Source organism: Drosophila ananassae, chromosome 3R (assembly GCF_017639315.1).
Source record: "Drosophila ananassae strain 14024-0371.13 chromosome 3R, ASM1763931v2, whole genome shotgun sequence".
NCBI lineage: Eukaryota > Metazoa > Arthropoda > Insecta > Diptera > Drosophilidae > Drosophila > Drosophila ananassae.
The window spans coordinates 20,950,856-20,973,334 of NC_057930.1; the positions used below are offsets into that span (position 1 = coordinate 20,950,856).

The 22,479-nt window shown below is 45.1% G+C and overlaps 3 protein-coding genes across 3 annotated transcripts; 1 reads left to right on the plus strand and 2 right to left on the minus strand.

Moving 5' to 3' along the window:
• The first annotated feature begins 16 nt into the window (after positions 1–16).
• Positions 17–3,404, plus strand: LOC6497345. Its single transcript, XM_001962240.4, has 5 exons — positions 17–407; positions 483–1,928; positions 1,982–2,266; positions 2,327–2,453; positions 2,511–3,404. Exons 1-5 carry the CDS (start codon positions 84–86, stop codon positions 2,666–2,668), a joined length of 2,340 nt encoding a protein of 779 aa, XP_001962276.2. The 5' UTR covers positions 17–83; the 3' UTR covers positions 2,669–3,404.
• Positions 3,369–4,911, minus strand: LOC6498195 (cyclin-K). Its single transcript, XM_001962239.4, has one exon. The coding sequence runs from the start codon at positions 4,683–4,685 to the stop codon at positions 3,477–3,479; it is 1,209 nt and encodes a 402-aa protein (XP_001962275.1). The 5' UTR covers positions 4,686–4,911; the 3' UTR covers positions 3,369–3,476.
• Positions 4,912–18,231: 13,320 nt separating this feature from the next.
• On the minus strand, positions 18,232–19,291 carry LOC6498193 (mitochondrial import inner membrane translocase subunit Tim17-B). The gene has a single exon (XM_001962237.4). The coding sequence runs from the start codon at positions 18,994–18,996 to the stop codon at positions 18,451–18,453; it is 546 nt and encodes a 181-aa protein (XP_001962273.1). The 5' UTR covers positions 18,997–19,291; the 3' UTR covers positions 18,232–18,450.
• Between the last annotated feature and the right edge of the window lie 3,188 nt (positions 19,292–22,479).

Genomic DNA, 22,479 nt, shown 5'->3' on the forward strand with positions numbered 1-22,479 from the left:
TATACCAAGGACTTTGTAATGGGCAATAATTGTGGTTGCCGGATACTAATTGCAGACCTGGTAACACTGGGAAAGACGATTCCATGGATTTTCGTGAAATAAATAAATTTAACTGGCGTTTGAATCTGAATAACAATAACAACCTCGTCGAGCTTAGCTTAGTCAGCAAATACAACAGTCCCGATGCGGCGGACGGCCACCAACCGGAGCTCGTACTCAGACCAATCGATTGTTCGACGGGGGCAGCAACAATGGGCACGAAACAAAAACAGGGAGCAACAACACCCGCACATGCCGAAGGCGTAGGTGACGAGGGAATCGGGAATGGAGCTAGCGGCGGCGGCGGCGTCGGGGACGGTCTGGGAGACGGCGCTGCAGGGGTTCTAGAATGCGAAGACTTTGATAAGGCGAGTTTTTGTTATTTTCATCCAGTTGAGAGAGGGCAGCAGCTGATGTGCGACCCACTTACTTGTTTGTTTCAGGAAAGCGGAGGCGCCGCCTATTGTGACATGGACATGGGCGTGGCTGGATATAGCCTGGCGGCAGCAGTGCTGCCTTCGGCCGAAGTTGCCAGCGGGGGTGGCCTGAGTTCCAATCGCACATCCATGAACAACTCCACGGAGAACTTGAGCTACGCCAGCGACAACTTCTACGGCGACGATCTCATCCTGCTGGACGACGATGATGTCGACGCCGAGGAAATTTCTCTAAATTCGGACGACTGTGTCTATGCTTATCGTGGCGACGGAGCGGACTTCGATCTGGCTCTTGATGCCTCTGCTATGGGCCGGGGGGCACGCCACCATCTCGACATCGGACTGGGATCGGGTAGTACTGGCAAGGGAGCTGGTGGCAGCTTGATATGCGGCGACGATGAGACAGAGTTTCTCGAAATGGACTTTGAACCGGATCCTCCCTCGGAGCTGGAATTCGCCGGCGGCACCCAGAACCTAGCATCCTTGCCGCAAGCCAATCTCCTTCTCATGCAGCGTGATTACAGCCAGATGAGCGGCAAGGGAGGCACTACCCCAACACAGGGCCGGCAGCTGTACAGTTCGCCGATAGATGACTTTTCTCCCGAGGACGTACTGCAACAGCAGAAGCAGCGTCTCAGTAATAAGTTCGCTCGCATCAGTCTCAACCTGGACCAGATCAAAGACGGAGCTGGGGCAGCGACTGGGGCGAGCCTTGATTTGGACGAACAGATCGGCGGCAGGGCCGAGGAAAGTGTGGGTTCCAGCGATATCGGCCAGTCGATGGACTCTGCTCAAGCTCACTCCTTGCCCAGCACTCTGGGCACGGGAGTCAACTTCGGGCGGAGCACCAGCGTACCGAACGACCACCCGGAGCCCAACCGAACAGGGGCCAAGCCCAAACGACTTTCTCACTCCTCATCCGTGATGTCCAAAAGCAGCTCAGCTTCAAAATCGCGGCGGTCACAGCCGTCCGAGAGTTTTGACGAGCGTTGTTACAGTTGTACAGACTTCCGGGCAGCTTCTACTTCCTCCTCCTCCGGCCAACAGCGGCACGGACAGGTGGCACCCATGCTTGTGGCCGCTGCTGCCGTGGTGGCTCTGGCCTCGTCTTCGTCCTCTATGGCCCACTTTGAACTCGCCAGCAACGAGGAGAACTGCCTGGACTGTCTGGAGAAGGAGTTTCTGGCGAACACAATTGGCAAGGCGCTGGACCTGAGCACATGTGCCAAGTGCCGGCGGCGTGCTGGGGGTCGGGGCAGTAGCCTCTCGCTCTACGCCCGCGCGGATCAGACGCGGTGCCGCAGCGGATCGCCGGGCTATTTTGAGGAAGCCGGCGGACTGTTTGCCGGATGGTACAGTACTTCAGCGGCTGGGACCGTTCCTGGACCGAGCCTGGGTTCCCCCGGCAACCAAAGGTTTATTTCATGTGATAATAATTTCCGCGGCGTGCAGGTGAGCTATAGTTTTTATTAAAAATGCTTCAATATAACCTGGTTCCTTTTCAGCTGCTCAAGCAAAGCTTTCCGACCGAGTCGATAATTGCGCGTCTGTCCACTGAAAAGGAGTGCGACGAGGAGCACGTGGCGAAGGCGCTAGACAAGCTTCATGTGTCCTACGATCAAGCTCTCCTTCATGCCTACTTCGAGCAGATGGTTACGCGGCCAAGTGCTCATAATCTCAATATTAAGCAGCTGCTCCTAAAAGCCTCAAAACAGCAGGGAAATTACCGGAAGCTCAAGCGAATAATCGAGTTGGTGACTCAAAATCAGCTAATTGTGCAATTTGAAAGGGTATGTGGGATGCACACCGTATAAGTTATTCTTTTCTTAAAATTATCATTGAATCCTTAGGCAAAGGATGTCCAAAAGGCCCTGGTTCCTGTTAGAGTCGCTGACTTACTGGATGCCTGGTCGCACCACCGGGATCTCTCCATTCTAAGACAACTGGATGCACGATTCCATCGCGCCAACGTGATTGGTGAGACTTGATTCGCTTTTGACTTGCTTACCATCTAAAGCTCACCTCGTTTTCCAGGCAAGGTCGGGCATATTGTGCGACAGGCTGCAGCAGCTTCATCCTCTCAAGTCCAGGCCGCTTCCTCATTCTCCTCCTCTAGACGCACCCTGCCCGAATATCTGATGATCCCGCAGTATTACGAGAGTGGGGAGCTGACACTTCGGCGTAAATGTTAAAAGGGTGCCCACCCACCAACCCCCAACCCACTCTCACACCATGAATCATCATGAGCTAATGCTTAGTTGCGTTTTACATTGAATTTAACGAGGAGAGGCACGTTCTTTCGGAGATTACACTATCTACATAGGCCAGAGCCCACCGAGTGGGTCCTATTAGCTTCAATGGCCTCTCACGTCAAACTACATATACTATTAAGTGGAAAAAATCAACGTTGTGTGTTTAAATGTGTAAAACGTTATTCGATTAGCCGTTAAAAATGTTTGCAATATTTATAAAGTATCATAAAAAGCATCGAATTGATCCAGGATTCAGATTCGGATTCGGATTCGGACAGTATTGGCAGATGTCCCAACGTATTGACTCTACAATTCAGCGCAGAAGAATCCTTTGATCCTCCCATCTCCGACTCCGCCAAGATGCCTGCATTGTCATTATCTATGTATATTCCACTGCATTGAACTATATCACATTATAACGTAATATATAGCATTACATAATCACACACAAAGGATACATTAGCGCATCTGGTACATATTGTAGCTTAGCTTGTATACAATAAAGTGAAATCTGAATAACTATAAGTAGCCAAGTAACTTGCATACATGTAGTAAGTCTGCGTGGTCTCTAGTGCCCGACCGACACCCTCCTCTATGATTTCATGATTCATTTAACTCGATGCGAATGCAAATGCGAATGTTGTTTTCAATAAAATTAAACGCTTTATTATTATTATTATAAAAAGTGCATTTGGGTTCTGAATGTGTACTCGGGTTAAGATTACAAAAGTGACTTAACCATTCGCTTTTATTGGTATCGCTGTTGCGGCGGGCGACCAGCGTTGAAATAGCTACCGCCAGGTCCGGGAGCCATGTTGGGGGGCATCGGCGGTGGCTGGGCCACGTTAGCCGGATATTGCGAGCCAGGTGCCGGCTGGACACCCCAGCCCGGTCCCGGATACGGCATAGGCACAATGGGCGGTGGCGGCGGGGGAGGTGCATGGTACATGTGATAACCGGCGGGCGGACCGGCCGGAGGCGCAGAGCCCGGTGGCATTGGCAGGGAATCGACAGGACCCATGCTGGGCACTGCACTGGATAGCGACTTGATGGGCTGAATTTTGCTAGGATCGCCAAGGTTGCCATTGTTGTTAATGGGCGGCGGAGGAGGCAGTTGTTGGGCAGCCGGTGGTAGGAGAACCGATGGGTTCGGCGCCTTTGCTGGCGTGGGACTGTCCGCCCGACTGGGTGGCTTCTGGGGCGGGCTGTTCGGCTGGAGCGCTTCCTTCTGGGTTGACTGGTACAGGTCCAGCACCTGGTGGCAGATATCCTCGAGGATCTCCATGGTAACGTCCGAGACGAACATGTCCCACCAGCGTTGGTGCTGCGGCTGGCGACCTTCCCAGTCCTGAACCGTGAATTTACTCAGCTTGCTGGCCAGATGTATCAGGGCTACGGCGATGATCTCCGGCTCCCACTGCAAGCAGACCACCGTGCTGAGGGAGTCGTTGACGAAGTTCCATGCCATCTGCACCATCTTCTGCAGCTTCTGCTGGTCGCCCTTGAAGCACTTTGCGTACTTCAGCAGGAAGGTGTACGGGTGCTCCACTTGCAAGTCGAACTTAATGGTCTGCAGCAGGATGCGCTCCAGTGTCATCACCTCCTCCTTGGGGTCCTCGCCGAACGAGTAGAAGTAGTTGTCGCTCAGGATGCCACGTGCCGTCTTGATTATGTCCCGGCACTTCTTCGGTGTCTCCTCCACTTTTCCGGCAAAGAACAGACAGCAGCAGGCGGTTACGTATCGCGGAAAGCTGCGGAACGAGTGACACATGTAGAAGCGATGGAAGTACACGACACCGGTGGCCATTGTGTTGTGTCCCAGGCCCATCTTCGTGCCGCATTCCATGATGAAGCGGGCACCCTCTTTCCGGTACCGGCGCTCCGTCTCAAAGCTAATGCCATCGAGAATTGAAGGTGTTTCCCGCAGATCTTTTTTGTCGTAGTACCAGCACGGCATCGCGTTCAGCTTCGAGACCCAGTACGGGTTATCTTACTCCGTGGTCGTTTCAGGGCTTTGCCGACTTTTGCGCTTAACGCATGGCAGGTTTGTGGTGGTGCCTTTTCCGGACACGTTGTCCAGAAGGTGCTCCGGCTTTGGTTTTTATTACGGGTGGCTTAAAAAATTTCTAATTCGGTCTAAGATATAGAGGTGGCGAAACATCGATTGTTTTTAAGGGTTTATCGGTATCGGTTTTTTTTCATCACTAATAATACGTTGCCAGTGTTCCATTAAATTGTCGTTTACCAACATTGATTTTCTTAGTACCTCTGCCCCATGGCAGGGGGCGCTGTTGTACAAAATGAGAAATAACGATACATTTCTATTATAATTGAATGAAACTTCTAGTATCTTCATATATTCGGCAGATACTCTTACTCTTTTTGTAACTTTTATATTTCTTTTCTTATAAAATATAATAAAAATGACCCTTTTCTCCTTCAACTTTGTATGTCCTCCCCAAACTTTCCGCATTGTTCACACATGAATAAATTTACTTTAAAATTCACACGATAGGTAAGGAAAAAGAACAAAAACAGAGAATATCTGTCTACTAGATGTATATTCAGATAGAAGTGCGTAAAGCGGCAGTTGTAGTAAAATTCATGAGTCTGGCTGAGTACATTGACTTTTAGCAGCAAGGAGACACGTCTCAGTCGGTGGATTTGGGTTCTGGGATTTTGGATGGATGATCTCTGTGCCTAGCAGACTGTTTTCTTTTTGCTTTGCTTTTATTGCGGAAGAATTTCAGCAATTTGTAAATTAATTGAGTGCGGGCGATGACACGATTCAAGGATTTTCTAGCCCTATTACGAAAACAAAACATTGAACTCGATCGTAGAGATCGCTTTTGGTTTCGATTTCAGCTTCGATTTCATTATGCGTCGCATCCCAAATTGAGGTAAACACGATGGGTGGAAAAACAAGAGTTGTCGCAATTTTTGTGTACTGTGCCCGCCTCTAATTGAGTTGGAAACTCTCCGGGTCCGACTGATGAGTCTAAACATGCAAAATGCCAAAGCGTTCCCCGGCTAGAGCTTGGGACAGATCTGCAGCATCGATATGCAAATGATTGCCAAATTGTCGTTGCCAGAGATGCCAAAAATCGCTGGGTCGCCCCAAACAGCAGCCATCTGAAGTGGGTGCTACTGTCAGGGCTAGGGCCCTTTGAGCCGAAAGCCCAGAAACCGGGTCACGCCATTCTGCCAAACTGCCAGCCACCAGCCACATCCACCATCGAACACCCAGCATCCACCATCCAGCGATTGCCAATCGAAATTGGCGGCACCCTAAAAGCAAAAATTTTCAATTATTTTACAAGAAGTTTTTATACACTTTTATATATGATTATATGATTAGTCTTAGCTTTGAATCCTAGAAGATTTTTGTATAAAATATTCGTAAGAATATTAAAATATATTCACTCACAAAACTCTTTTCAAAACTCTAGTCTGTGGCCTAAAATTCTTTTAATCCCATAACTGCTTCTCAATTCCGTAGTACCCCCACAAAAGTTAAGATTATTGCCGAAAGTTAACCAATTTCTGTCAAAGATTCTTAATGCTTATCTCCCAGATCAGATGGTGCAAATCGGCGCTGCTTATACTTTTGAATGCCACAAATTGTGTTACTGTCTGCTTTGCGCTCCTAACTGCGATTGCGATTGCAAGTTGCAAGTTGCAAGTTGCTGGGTGTTTTGGTGTTGCTTCTTGTTTGCGGTTTGCACTTTGGCTGTTGGGTTTATCGAGTGCGGAGTTCAAGTACACCCTAGAAGTTGAGTCGTAACTCGGTCTTGACAAATATTCGGCAATTGTGTAATCAAATTGGTGGATCAATTTTTGATTTGTTGCCCTTTTTTCTCAGCAACATCAGCAACATGTTGCCATTGCTCAGGTCCCGTTTTGCATAATTACGACTTTCCGGGCTTAATAAATAAGAAAAAGTTCACATTTTCCAAAAGGTAGACACAGGCGTTGCTTTAACAAGCATAAAAAAGTGGATTTGCATTTGTATTCCTTGTATGCGTGGGTGGCTGTATCGCCGATGAATCACGCGTGATATGTCGCAGTTGCAGTCTGTGAACTATTGTATCCCCCTGCTGCCGTATTATTCTCTTGTTTATTATTGGCCCCTCCCCCTTTTCTTAACCAGCAAGGAAAAACAAAAATAAATGTGGACTTTGCACTCCGCCAACGGGTTGACATTTTCATTATGGAAACATTTTTATTTTTTTTATCCTTAGTGTGTGGACAAGTTTTCTTGCCACCGGCGGTGTTGCACAGTAATTTAAGGATATTCTAGCTAAAATTTATACTAAAAATTAGAGATAATTTATACTCATAGTGTTGCTCAAAAGAAGCTCAAATATATTCTTTAAAAAGTTATTACAAATATTTGAATTTTCATTTGTTAGACTTATTTCTCTCACTGCATTTAAAGGGGAGTGCTTTGGGGCGGTTGGGCGTGTCCAGCTCTCACAGTCACTCAACCGATTTTCAATGCGTTGACAGTTCAGGTTGTCAATCGTTTTGTGTTGGCCAGTGTAGGTGTTACAACTGCTGTTCGACTTGACTGGAGTGTGGCTTAGAATTGAGCTGTGAAGTGCAGTTGAAGGAATTTCAATTGTTGATTGTCAAGAGCCAAAAAAAATTAGCATATGCACAGCAAATTGCCATGGAAAATGCGTACAACTGTTAGAGTGGAAAACAAACAAGATAGACTTGTTTATTCATTAGTTTAACATTAATTTGTCAGGCACTTGAAATGATTAGATTCTAAGCCCACAAAAAAGGGAGTATTAAAAGAAAATGATAATCTTAAATGCCGATTTTAAAATCCTCTAAAAAAAACTAGAAAACCACAAAATAACAGCACCTACATTACCGCATACATAGCCCCAAAAAAAGTGTCCAACACCAGATTTCAATTATCGAATTGGCAAAAGGAAGCTGTCGGAAAGCCAAAGGCGAAGACCCCAACCAGACAAACAACAAAAAAAAGTAAAATAAAAAACAACTTTAACAAGTGTCTCAGACATTGGGGAAGCAGCTGGAAAAATGCAAATTCAGTTCAGACTGAAAGAGCAGCCACGACGAGTGTGGAGGAGAAGTGATTTTCACATGGGCAATTAATGTTTCAATAAACGATATTCTAGCCACAACAAATTTGTTGCAACAGCAACACTGCTGCAACTGCCGATGCTGCAACATGAAACGGCGGCATCCGATCTCACCCGCCAGCCAGGCCAGGCCAGGAGTGGAAAATGTTATTGAAATTGGCTTTTTATGTTTATGGAAACGGGCGGTGAACTGCTGGTTGTGAAAATCCCTGCTGCAGCTCGGATTCCCCATTTCCATTTCCATTACGAGTCCGATTTCGACTCTCGTTAATTACTGCCATTTTCCATCGTATTTATGCTCACGCCTTACTCACGTTTTGGCCATCAGCGGATACCGGCTAACAAGGGGAGCGCGTGCAGTGCGTGAAAATGTTTGCTAATTGCCCGGCTTATGGCCCATTTTGCTAAATTTGTGGGCGGCCAGAACATGTGTGGGAGATGTTCGGACTCCAAAGCAAATTATGTTATTGTTTCTCTAAACTCTTGTTATCGAAGTCGTTTAGGGGGACTCCCAATAGCCCAGTTGCCTGTTGATTTCTCAGAAATTGTGAATGAGTTTAGATTTCCTTCTTAAAGATGGCCTATTTCTGGCTCGAATTAGCCTTAATATTTATTATTCTTTTGACTTATGAGCCCTCAAAAAAATGACTGTCCCAGGGATATGGTGCCAAGGCTGCCAGAAAAAAAGAGTGCAACAATCTATAACTATTTATATGGCCCCCACAACATTCCAAGATCTATGCTTTCAGCTTGCCACATGCAAATCTGGCTCTGCAGACCCTTTTGCTTTGTGGGCCACAAACCGGCACTTAGCCCGGCTTTGATTTGAAGTTCGTGTCCCTATGCGAACTCTGGCAGACTGACAAACTGACTGGCTAACACCTTGGACCGCTGCGAGTCGTTCCCCCATTCCCCAAAAAGTCACACAGGAGATAAAAATAAAGGGTTTATCAAAAAATATTATTAAACATAATCATAAGAGATAATAAAAGGAATATCTTTTTACAGTTTTTTAGGCTTAAATCTTTTTCATATCTCTACAAATGATATATTTATTTGCAGTGCAGATCCCTCAGTTTGAGTGAGTGATTACAGTTGGCGGACGGACGGATTGGTGGCTCCAACAGGTTACCCATGGGAAATCTTACAAGAGCCGGAGAGAGGAGACCAATTACCAGCCACAGGTCCAGGTTTCTGCCGCTGCCGCTCCTGCTGCTGCTGCTGCTGATTTTGATTTTGAAATTTGAACTTGGGGCTAAAGGTAAAAATTGTTTGTCGAGTAATTGCCGCATAACGAGCAGCAGTCGAAGCGAAGGCAGCTCTGGAGGTACGATTTTTTCTGTTTTTTTTGCAAATGTCGAGAGACGAGCCTGGGGGCAAAAACGGAGAATCGGGTTGGCGTTGCACTTTGCTCTGGCTCCGGTTGTTGCACTTGCACTGTAAATAATTTTTAAATAATTTTCAACTTGACCTGGAACATCAGAATGGTGTCTTTAACATATAAATATTATTATTAAAGAAATATTAAATAAGTAACTTAATATACTTAATTTTCTTCAAGTGACACTAGTACTTAGTGTGCCATTCCTGCTACCCACAACCTTAGCCAAGCCAGTGCGTTAGAATGGACCAAGTGGGCTCAACCCTAGCTCAGTTCAGTTCAGTTCAGCTTCGTTGCGGTCGATTCAACTCCGTTTCAGTTCGGTTTCCATTTGGCTGGAAAACCAACGCCCCAACTGAAGTCGTGCAAATACCACAAACTGCGGCACAAACCTCCTCTGATAGCCAGCGTCAGGTGCATTTCCATCAGCGATAATGCCATGTTGCTGTTGCTCTTGTTGTTGGTGTTGTTGGTTGTGTTGCAGTTGTTGCTGTTGCATCGATTGCGGAAAACTTGCAACAAGGCGGTGGGGCAGCTATCGCAGTTGCATGATCGCTGAGAGTCGGCCTGGCTGGGCCAACAATTGTCTGAAATTTTCGTTTTCGACTTCAACTGTGTGAGGCATATTATTTGCACTTTATTATCACGTTAGCCAAATGAGCGAAACGTGCAGATCACCAAGGATTGTCGATGGGGGCACTGTCGGCTGCGGTGCGGTGGCAGGGGAAGCCTTCGCACCTTTGACCTTTCCAGGTGGGTGATAGATAAGCTCCGGCTACCTTCTCAGCTTCCCAAAAAAAAAAGACACTAAAATTCTTTGCAATCCGCGTTTAATAAAGAGAATGGAGGCGGTTGCCAATGGGGGCGGAGGTGTTGCAGTGTGGGCGTGGCCGCCACGAGGGCGTGTGCCACATAATATGCAGCACAGAAATCGGAAAAACATTTGGCAACTGAAAAACGGAATCTGGTTATCTGGTCGAATCTCTCCGAGGCATTTCACATTAGTCTCGGCTCTCAGTTTCCACCGGCCAGGAGCTATTTTCGGTTTTTGGTTTTCATTAATGCCGTTCGGTCATTTATAACAGTTTCGATTTTATTTTCGCCTTTTGGCGTATAAATTACAATTATTTGGGTTAGTTTAGGTCATGTGGGGGGCAACTAATGGGTTTCCGAAGGAGGTCTACCATAAAAACAGCCCCTGGCCAGGGGTTACCAAATCATTGGTTTTTAAAGACTGAAATTATTAACTATAAAATATTATTTAATAACATTATTTTTAAGAAATAGTTAATGTAATGTTATATGACTTTTTTTTTAAACACTTTCCAAAAAATCTTTTTCAGGGAAACCCATAGTCCTGCATCTCTTACATTCCCAAGCGGAGATTCCCCTGGTAAGTCAGCTGTGTATCATAAAAATTTCCCACCCACCGGCCAAGGACATTCCACCCACATCAGCTGTTGCTGCCACAGCTGTGAGTGTGTGCCACATACACACTCTTACTTTCCCTCACGCATTCGGAATATTTGCCATAGCAACCGCTTCCATCAATCATTATATTTGTCCCTGAAATCAAACGCAAAAAGCATCCTTATTATCCGGCGATCAGAAAAAGGACGAAGGCGATGCTTCCGGCTCGACATTCCATAGAGCGAGATGGCCTGAGAGTGGCGTGAATGGGAACGAGAGTGAAAACTGGGCAACAAGGTCAGGGTGAAGCGAAACAAGAGGACCTCGGGGTCCTTGAGACGCAACTACAAAATGAAACAGAATATTCATGAGTGAGAACAGTATATTCCGAGAGAGAGTGAAAAAGAGACAGAGCGCAGCTGCTGTTGTTATGGGGACAAGGGATGATAGATATTTTTGCACTCTCACCGTCTCGTTCTGACCCCACCCGGCAAGCAGTGCAGCTGGCCAAGCAGCGCTTCCCGTTATTTCTGTTCACCTGGTCGTCGAAGGCGCCAAAATTCAACATTTTCACTTGTGTGCGTGACCCGCTCGATTGACGATTTTTAAACTCGTGCTCGCGAGGGAGAGGGAAATAGTCCGGATGGGGAGATGGATGGTTGGGGGCAGGAGGGCTGAGTGGTGGATTTGGAGTTGCTCACTTGAGTACCATCCGGGCATCCCCTGCCACCTTTTCACATCCCCCTTTTGGAAAGTGACTCCTTTGGATAATCCCATTTTCTACTTGTTATTATTTTTTTTTCTGCCTTCGCCTCAAACAAATGGTGGCTGGGATTTAAATTTTACATATTTTTATGCGTCGGAGAGAGAAGATTGGCTCAAGTGTACGACATAGCGTAGATTTTACTTCTCAAATGTAACCGGCGATCAGAAATAGTAACAGCACAGACCCACTCACCCAAACCACCCGCCTTCGGAGCAGGGTGGCGTTTCTATCGCCGCACACACAAACGCAAAACACATCACATTATCACAGCGACACGCATTTTAGGCTAACAGGCAACCAAAACAGGCAACAGCATCACGCGTACTAAACTAGCGACGGCCGGGATTCATTTATTCTATGCACGTGTTAGCCTCCCCCGCACCACCCATCCACCCAACCACCAGCATCACCCATTCTTCCCCACTTGAAAAAAATTAAAGCGCCAAAGTCACCCAAGCCCAAGGCCAAGCCACCCCTAAAATGGGGGGGACAGTCGAAAAAAATGTGAATACACATTTTCTCTATACGCATTCACAAAAATATTCACTCCTACGCCGCCCCGCACGCACACTGTTAAATTTATTAAAAAATAGGGCCTTTTTTAGAGGGCTGGAGTGGCCTAAAAGGGGCGTGGCTAACACACACACGACAACGCAACAGGGAGAAGACCTGCGGATGGTGTAGAAAGCGAACCAGAAGCCCAGAGATTCCCAGGAGGTGGACACGGTATTCCCCAATTTCGATGATTTGCAGGAAAAGGGGTAGAAGGCAAAGTGATACCTCTTAAAGGGATTTTAGATCTAAAATATATATTAAAATATAATTGTTTTAAAAACAGATAACTAAGAAAAATATAGAAATATTGTTAAAATCGTATTTGAAATTCTATTCTTAGTCCATAGACTTCATAACCACTATCTATAGCTTAGAAAGTCCATCATACCCCTCTCAATAAGCCCCACCTAGGGTAACATTTGTGAAATTCTACCTACAGCTGTCATAATTTCTGCGAGGTGGGTCGGAAGCATGACACCTACCGTTAGGGAGAGAGCGGAAGTCAGAGAAAGTTGGGGGCGCTGGGCGTATCTGGGGGAGTAACAAGGTCGGACAGTGTATCTCCAGCATCTACGACTCCGCTTCGCAACTATCAGCTAACGGGGCACCAGGAAGTGAAATCCCGTTTTGATTTCCTGGCCACCAGCAGCATATATCCATTACGTCACTACGCGCTTTTGGCCGCTGGGCATCTATTTTCACACGCCTCTTGGGAAATGATAAGGATGCCAAAAGTTCCAGGCAACCATAAGCGCGAACAGCTGGATGCTGCTCCCCATATCCCTGTCATCCTTGGAATCCCGAGCTTGGGGCAGGTTATGAGTGGCTCCTGTTCCCCTCCCTCCCCCCATATCCTGCCAAAGTGGGTGTGTAGGTTACCGAGCACCATCGATCGATGGAATTTTCTTTACACGCTCGCTGATAAGAGTGCGTGGGAAAGTTCCCCAAGGTCAGCATTGTTCTGGGGGGTGTGTGTGTGTGTGTTTTGGCTGGGAGTTTATAAAAAAAGAAGGTTGAACAAAAAAAGGGGAAGTGAACTTGTTCCTGATAGAGCATTGATTAGCTGGAGTGGCACTTGAGACGAGTGTTAACAGATTACTTGTTGAGTGGCGTTGATAATTGTTATTTAAGAGATAATAATAATAATAATAACAATATATAGTCCATCATAGTCCGTCGGGTTAGAAAATATAACTATATATTTTTTATTATTTTTTTTATGATTGTTAACCTAAAGAATGAGGAACTTGCAACGATTTCTACTGCCATCCCAACAGAAAGAGGCCATTCATCTGAGGCCAGAGCACTTTCTAAGCCGATCTGCGAATGCCTGGATGAACCTGATATGTCTGCTTATGACATTATATCCGTTACAAACTCGTGAACTGTTTAACTCCGGACTTGTAACTGGCAGAGAGATACCCCAAAGCCTGGCCAGAGTTCGTGACATGGCATCAACAGTTTGTCATTAAACATTTCGACAATAATTTGCTTTGTGCTCGCATTTATATATAAGTATATATGTTTGTGTTCCTTTTGATTCGACTTCCCGAATTGTAACAGTAGACGACGACCTGGACCTGGACTCTCAGACTTCCAGACTCTCGGACTCTGAAATTGTTATGGCAGGTAATTTACATAAAAGATAAGTGGGTCCATGCCAGCACACTGCACAATTATTATTATGGGGACCTGTGTATCCATTGTGCGGATAGTTTGAAAAATTTCTAAAAAAAAAAAAAAAATACCAAAACCACGATCTCTCCCCCTTTTGTTATTGTAAACAAATATGTGCTGGATTGTTTTTGGGGTCGGTTGGGGACTGCTATCTTGGACTTCCTAAAGGCATTAAAGGTAATAATAATACTACTTGTTGCCGGTTGTTTTGTAATGCAAATATTGCTCAGGTTGCGTATACGACGTGTGTGCCCATAAGGTGAGCAAATGTGTGAACTCTACAGCCCCCAGACTTTGTATTTTTTTTGTGTTTTTTTTTTTTGTGAGACTACACAATAAGCTTCGAACAACCTGGCAGCCCTGACCCGCTTAGTTAGCGTTATCGACATCGTCGCTCCTTCGCCTCCAATAAAACAAATTAAAGCCAACAATTGACGTTTAGGACCTGAAGCTACTCGCCTTGAAAATCCGCAAACCACAATGGATTCGGATTTGGATTTGGATTTGTTGGCGATACAATTCAGCTCGCCTGACTTCGAGCTTAAAGCCGCCTCTTATCAGCCGCCCGAAATCAATTTGGCAATAATATTTTGCGGCTGCACTTAGTACTTAGTAACTGCAATTGGTCGCCTGCAGTTGCACTTTTCCGTTTGCGGTTGGATTTCGGATTTGGATTTGCATTCTGCGTTTGGTGCTGCTGCTGCCTGACAGTGAATAATTTGCCATTTGCCTTCGATTCTGCGTTCGGCTTTTGCCTAATGACTTGGAAAAGCGCAAAGTTGAGCCCTTGGCGGAGGCTTAAAGTAAATAAATAAAAAAGGAAGCGGCTAAGAGGCCAACAAATCAGCTAATGAGATTGCATAACAAGATGGGGGCTTTTTTAAAACTTTACCCACACTTTTGATAAGAATTGGTAAACTGTTATTTAAAATCGAATTGAGTTTTGAAAGACAAACAGATAATATCATTCCACTCACTCGCCTTCCAGTCACCTTCAAGTGGGTCAGTACCCTCGATTGTGGATTCGTCGGGGGCTTCAATCATAACCTACCACATCGCTTTCGCTTGGGGGCTCTTCTGTAAAAATTCCGCGAAATTCTTTGACAATGCCCCGGCACTTACACGAATGTCCCATCACCTGAGCAACCTCTCGATCAGACAGTTTTCAAAAGAAATTTAATTTGCATTATATATGCAGTATTAATGACTTCTTTGGAAGCCATGTGGAAATTTTCTGGGATAAGGTCAGATCGGATGGAACACGGTTACAGCATCTCGTAGCCCTCTGTCAGTCGGGATGCAGTTTAGTCCCCAACAAATAGAATCCCAATCTCTCGACCACCACATGGTGGGGTCTATGGGGTGATGATTTCATCAATTTCATCAGCCGAAAATATGCAAATGGTTCCGCATGCATACTAAGCGGCAGTTGGAAATTGAAAGCGATCATCGATGCGGTTCAAAATAAATGAATTGAAGTCGTAGAAACCGTAGATCATGCGATACGGAAAGAGTCATTGCGCCGCACTACTATTGCAGTTGAAAAATTTTTGAGCTTATCCCCCTTTTTTGATTCTGTAGTATAAAGAGTGCAATGATCCAGACCAGGGTCCATTTATAAATCAAATTTCAGGTACAGTTGCTGCACAGAAACAAAATATGATTTTTGGCTTCAAATATATTTTTGTTTATAATTTTTCTTTTGAGTATTATAATTCACAAAATAGAGATGACTTTTAAATCGAACAGCAAAATGTCCTTTAGTCCATACTTTTCCATTATAACTACAGGCAGCTTATCTGATTTTTTCTGTGTAGCACCCTTGAACTTACCATGAACCCTGTGTTCTGATGTGCTCTGTTGGGGTTTCTCCGATTTTTGCATTGGGGGCTGGGGTATAATTTATGCACCTAGCAGCAGCTGTTTAGATATTCTAAAATCAAGTCGCTTAATCAAATGCATCGTCTGCCTGCAGGCTTGTCCCAGTCCCACTCGAAAATGTATGTCATATATGCATGAGATTTTTTGGCGCCTGGGATTTCTGGAATACGAAATCTAGTTGTCCAGCTATCGAAATGCAAATCCTCTAATGCAGAGAGCTTGGAAGGTGCCAGCAAGTCGGTAGAATTCCTAAAATGCGCCCCGTTTTGATTTTTATTTTCGATGAGAGTTCAACGCTTGACATTGACATGCGCCAAGGTTTGTGGTACACTCAGCAAATAAGTTTCAGCCGAAGGTTTGTGGTACACTCAGCAAATAAGTTTGACAAAACTTGGATTTGAACGACTTATAAAATTATTCAGGAGGTCCTTTTAAAATGTATGGCAGGATAATACGACCCCCTGCGAAGGCCATATCTTTGCCAATACTCATCCGATTCTTGAGCGGAATACCTTAGTCGATTTGTAGATCGATTCCCCACCATTCTACATCAAAACCTGAAAACAAAATATTTTTTAGATTTTTTGTCAAAAATCCTGATGAATCCTTGGAAATCCTGAAAATGCATGGGAGGCACCATATGGCCCCCAACGAAGGCCATATCTTTGCCAATACTGATCCGATTCTTGAGCGGAATACCTTAATCGATTTGTAGATCGATTCTCCATAATCCTGCATCAAAACCTGGCAACGAAATATTTTTTACATTTTTTGTCAAAAATCCTGATGGGACCTCTTGGAAATCTTGAAAATGCATGGGAGGCACCATATGGCCCCCAACGAAGGCCATATCTTTGCCAATACTCATCCGATTCTTGAGCGTAATACCTTAATCGATTTGTAGATCGATTCTCCATAATCCTGCATCAAACCTGGAAACAAAATATTTTTTAGATTTTTTTTCAAAAATCCTGATGGGTCCCCTTGGAAATCCTGAAAGTGCATGGAAGGCACTATGTGGACCCAGCGAAAGCCATATCTTTTCCAATACTCATCCGATTCATGACTGCTTAGTTCAAGTATGGAGTCAGTGTTTCCAATTTTTTCTAACACCATCTAATGGAGATTCACCTTCTAAATTCCTTCTAAATCATGGCTTATGCCAAATGACTCGCGCTTAGCGCCATACGGACACAGCATGCGAAAGATTCTTCAGTTCTGCATGATTTCTCACACCCGAGGTGTTTTGTTGGCCAACGCCAAACATGTGCTGGCCACATGCCCCGTTTAGGCCCAATTCCTATCTCAAGCCTGTTACGACGAAGGTGTGAACTGTTTGAGGAGTTCCACATACTGTTATCTCCACATAGGAAAAAAGAATTTTTTTTAAATATTTATATTATATTTTTAAAAGAGAGAATTGAAGAAGGAATGCCTAAGGATAATTGTCAGTCTGAGTAGTAGGGGATAGTTTGTGCATAGTTTTTAGCTAGTGAATATTTTTCTCTGTGTGATATATCGGTAAACAAAGTACCGCAGAGATGTCCTTTCCTCCTGGTCCTTCTCACCTCGTCGGTGCTACCTTCGACTTCCACTGGGCTCTCCGTTTTCCCACCAGGGCCCGGCAGGGAGTTGAGTTCTCCTGGCCCTCCCGCACACACATGGCGTTACTCCAACTCCGGAACTCCGATGGAAAAAACGAACGAAAACCGACTGGCGAGAGGCCATGGACACATGTGTGCGGCAAGAAGGTGACCGGAGCACGTACTACAACTCTTCGTAGGTGCGAGTCCTTGGATTCCCATTTGCCGTCCAATTCTCACATCCTTGTTGTGCCACATGATGAGGTTTCCTTGTGCTTTTCCCGTAGCGCCAGGCGTGTCCAACCATTGCGTTAAGGAATTTCTCAAGGCGATACGATTTTCACACACATCCCAGGCCCAACAAAGATGAGCCGGCGCTCGCAAAAAAACACACGAGCCAAAGTTACATATGTCTGCCGGGCGGGAATCTTTTATATTCAAGAAATTTCCATTTCTTGACCCGGGCTTGACCCGCAAAAGGGATTCCCTCGTAGGCGGCTTTTTCCCACGATTTTATAACTGGGCTGGGCTGTCTCGATAATGCACATAACTTCCACTTTTCCCACATATCCCGAATCCATATGTGTCCGAGGCTGTTGGGAAAATGTCCTCGCCCTTTTGGTTTTTTGCCTTGAAGTGGGGAAAATTCTGATTTGAGAATTTGTTCGAGATTTTCCAGCTGGTTGGGAAATAGCACTGGATGGACATGTGGCCAGTAGCCGGTGCGATGATTGCTAGGTGAGCACACTGCGGTTATTTCGAGTGGACAGGTTGTAAAGGTTGTGTTTTGGGCCACACCCATAGCCACCACATCCGCACGTGCACTTCGTCGACCCCTGTCGGCCGGCCACTTGACTCTATGCGCCGGCGCAGGCTCATTTCACGGCAGGTAAGCACGGCGGACAGGTAAACATTTGCCAATATCTCACGCTGGCTATTGGCCACCGACGCGTGGGCAGGTGATTGTCCCGGATTCGGGCAAGTGCTAATTAGCCGACTACCTGTTGACGAAAATAAACAAACCTTGATAGGTGATCTTTGGTCTAAATTGGTCAATTATTGCGGTCAAAATAAACATAATTATTATGTTATAAAATAAATTATATTTTTATTAATTAGAAAAGATTTTTAAATATAGACCAAAATTTAGATTGCTCTTTAATTCCGAATTCAGAGTTCAATACTTCCACTACATTTTTGTTCAACCAAATTCGTGTACAAAACATCATCCTTGAATAACGCCAGGCACTTCAAAACCATTAACAATTCATTTTTTTCTTTTTTTAGATGCAATTCAATGAACTCCTTGTAGTGCTTTCGACATTCTTCAGCTTTGAAACAAAAAAGTAAATTTAGCTGGAGATATTGGCCTGCTGGCTGCCGGGAAACCCGAATCCCGATGAAGAGTCCAAGTCTCCCAGTCCTCCGGTACCGGATAGGCCATCCTGCGAGCTGGTCAGCGGCGACGGGTTACGGAACTGTTCCGCCGAGATGCGAGTGAAGAGAATGCCCACGCCCTCGATCAGGGAGAGAAGAATGCCACCAATTATCGCACTCCCGGCCATGGCGGCCACCCCGTTACGGGCGGCCAAGACGCCGCCGGTAACTGCGCCGCTGATGATTGAGTTCCAAGGATCCTCCTTCTTCCGCATATGCACTAGGCTGCAGTCCACGATGCTGAAGACGCCACCCCAGGCAGCAAAGTTGCCGGCTATCACCGGCGATCTGGCCTTGACGGCCACCAGGCTTCCGGCGAATCTCCGTCCGATGCCCTGGGGGGCATTCCGGAATCCCTTGAGGCCCTGGAACACTCCTCCGCCGATGCAACCCATGGCGAACGCTCCGCCGCAATCGTCGACTATCCGGTATGGACACGGCTCACGGGAATACTCCTCCATCTTGCTGCCTTAATGTTAAGCTTTTTTTTTGCTTTTAGGGATCTCCGGCCGAAATGGAAACAAAAAACTGAAAACGGAATTTTTACCGAATTTTTAATACTCCCTTACGTCTTCGCAACACGTTCCAAGTATCTGAGGCAAGTGAATGGAGTTTCAAATGTACCATTGATTCAACGTAGGAAACTCCAAATGATATTCGCCTCATTGACGACCGGAGAGTGGGGTCACTTGGTTGACTGAATCATTTCCAAACATGGCATACAATAAATGCAAATGTTACTTACTTGATCGTACTAGATAGATCTCGTTTCTCTGGGATTTTGGGAATGTCGTCTATCCAACAAGTGCATATCCCCCACCAACCTGATAATCCTTTAAACGAGTCCCTATCCACAGGTTTTGGATAAAAAAGAACTTGATTTTGTTTACTTAAACTTACAGGGAACCCCAGAACCCAAGCAAACAGACTCGCACGTGGCTAGGCAAGCCACGATCTCATCAGGCGAGCTTCGATGGCCCTTCGATGACAAAAAAAGGTTAAACGGCACAAATGTCGGACCGTAGTTAACCATAAAATTTACTACCGCAGCTGGACAACTTTGGATGAAACTGGAACTGGGAAGTGGGAAATGGGAATGGGTCTTTGGGGTCTGGGAAGGGTGCATTTTGAAAGACGCAGTTCGTACAAAAGCAAACGGTGGGAAACGGAAACAATGAGACCGATTGTCGTCGAACGATAAAACTAAACAGCGGACAGAAAACCAGACCAGAGCCAGAAACCATTCCGATCCAGAAAGGGAAGCTTACGATTGCATGCATAATTATCACGCGAACATAATCGAAATTTTGAAACCGTCGCAACTGTGTTTGCTCAAAAATAATTTTGTTTTTGGGGGAGATTCTTTACCGCGATGAATATCTGGCCATATAACAAGGTGTCAAACAGCGGTGACAAATGAAAGTGAAGGCCCGATCGAAACTGAAATCGATTTGTATAAAAATCATGAGAACACCTGGACACACACGAAGCGCCGGACCATTGTGTCTCCAGGACAAATCTTGTCAACTTGACATGTAAATCGTTAGGAACGTGTTGCACTCGATTGATTATTCCCCACTTTCGGCAGTATCTGCTGGCCAAAGGGTAGCTGAAGGTTCTATCGGAGATCATTTGTCAGGAAATCGACTCGCCATAAATCGAGGGCACATTGTTTCCGTGCAATCGGGGCGGGACTTTCCACTGAAATCTTTATTTCCCTGGTAATTATAGTCGCTTACAAATGATTGAGTTGGAAATTTATTCAATTGGAATGGTGTTAATGTGGGCACATTATGTTAGGGCTCTTAAAGGATTGGCAATTCCTGCGAAGGATGCAGCAATACGATGAGGGATTTCCCACGAATTCGGGAGTTTCTCGACGGATATTTTCCCGGGAAATCACGGCCTGAACGGAATCTCCAATGTAAATTAAGTTTCTTATACAAAAGTTGTTAAAAGGAGGACTGACTCTTAACTTCTCTTATTGCTTCATAAATATTTAGATAATGTTAGTCTTGAAATATATATTTTACCTAAAATTTTTCGCTTTTGCTGAACAATAACTAACCTTTATGGTTTTGAAAAACGGCAAACCTTATACAATTCCTAACTGAATATACAGATGAATAATTAGCATATCAAACAAACAAGAGTAACTGACATGTAACAGTGAAAGTAGGACTCTATTACAAAGATTTTATAATCCGTAAAATGTTCCGCTTCCGATCCTTTTTGAATGCCAACGTTAATTTCGCAACAGGACTCAAGAAAAGAGGCCAGTGCCTGGGCAGCTGTGATGCAACTTTCCATATCTTTGGTCTTATATGCATCTGCATGACCGATTACAAAAGAAATCAAAAACGGAACTCATTTTGTTATATCCCTGCACATGCCAAAACGCCATCGAGAACAAAGGAGCCAAACAATTGCGGTTGCATTACCCCAGAAGTCCGATTCAAATTCAGACAGCCTCCAGCCAGGCAATGAGATTCACAATTCGGAATCAAAGTGCGGGCCAGGACTCGACAAAGGATGTGGCTCAGGTACGGCAGGACATGCCGCCAAAAAAAAAGAAAACAAATCAAAAAGAAAATGCAGAAACATCTCAAACGGTGCACTATTGTTGATGTCCTGACTGTGATTACTCTCATTCCAATGACGATCATGTGGCTCTAATTTGCACTTAAAGAAATTTTTAAGTTTCTTTAGCCAATTTTTTATTATATATTAAATATTTTTGTATTGTTTATCCATGAGTTAGACCTCAAGATAAAAATATAAGGAGCGTAATCAATAAGTACTTCAAACTAAAACTAAACTGATATTAAAGGTTAAGGTAACTCCTTATTGAAGACCCCTTGATTGAGGAGTTACATTGAAAGCACACCTCTATTTAATACAAATATCATCAGTTTATTAATATAGTTTTTCTCCAAGTGCCTTGAAATGAGCCCCTCCTAACAATTTGCCATTGTGCGCCCGCAGATGCAAGTCAACGTCCGAATCGAGCCGAGTCTTGGATTTTTATTATATTTTTGTTCGGCTGAGGGCAAACAGATGCAGAAACTCCTTGGCAAAAACCGAAAACCCAAGCCAACGGCCTAAGATGAGGAGACGCGCCAAAGGACCCGAGCCGAGTCCTTTCGGGCATCCAGAATCCTGAACTGCAGCTGTCAATGCCAAGCCACCAACGCGCCACCCTCGAGTTGACAATATTTCCAGCACCGATTTGTGATTCCAGTGTCCCGATGATTCCTGATGTCCCGATTTGTCCTGCCTGTGACTGTGCCGGGTGATGGCACGCAGATGCCAAGTCCTTTGGGTTTCCTTTTTTGCCATTGTTGTTGGCCGTTCACCCGCCCGGTGTAATGATTTTTTTCCTCGACGTCTGTGTGGGTTTTTTTTTGCAGGCCATCCAACGAGCATCCTTCTTGGCTCTAAGAACCTGGCCAAAGGTGTCGGAAATGCTGTTAATAGGGGAGTTTCTATCTGGCCTGACCTGGCATAACTTGGTGTGTGGCTGAAGCTGAGGGGGAAGGATATGTCAGACATATATCAAGGATAAGTCTTGGAGGGGTTTCCTCAAGGAAGTTACTCTTGTGTTGGTGGATCCTAGAAGTCCTTATGAAAGATTCAAAAAAGAAATTTAATCTAGCACTCTCCTATGAGACCTCCTATCAATTAAACTGTAATATCCTTTTTAAAAACCCTCTACCACTACAATAAAAAACATAATCACCGCAACAGAATTAAATATTATTTACACACTTCATTTAGGAGACACATTTAATAGGCTAAACAGAATGTTTAGAGCTGCCAACAAGCAGGACACACGCAATGCCCGCTAATCAGCTTAGTTGCTGAAGGATAATGAAAAGTTTGGTGGCTGCTGGGGGGACAGTGTGCTGACAACACGATCCGTAATGCATTGACAGGATAACGAA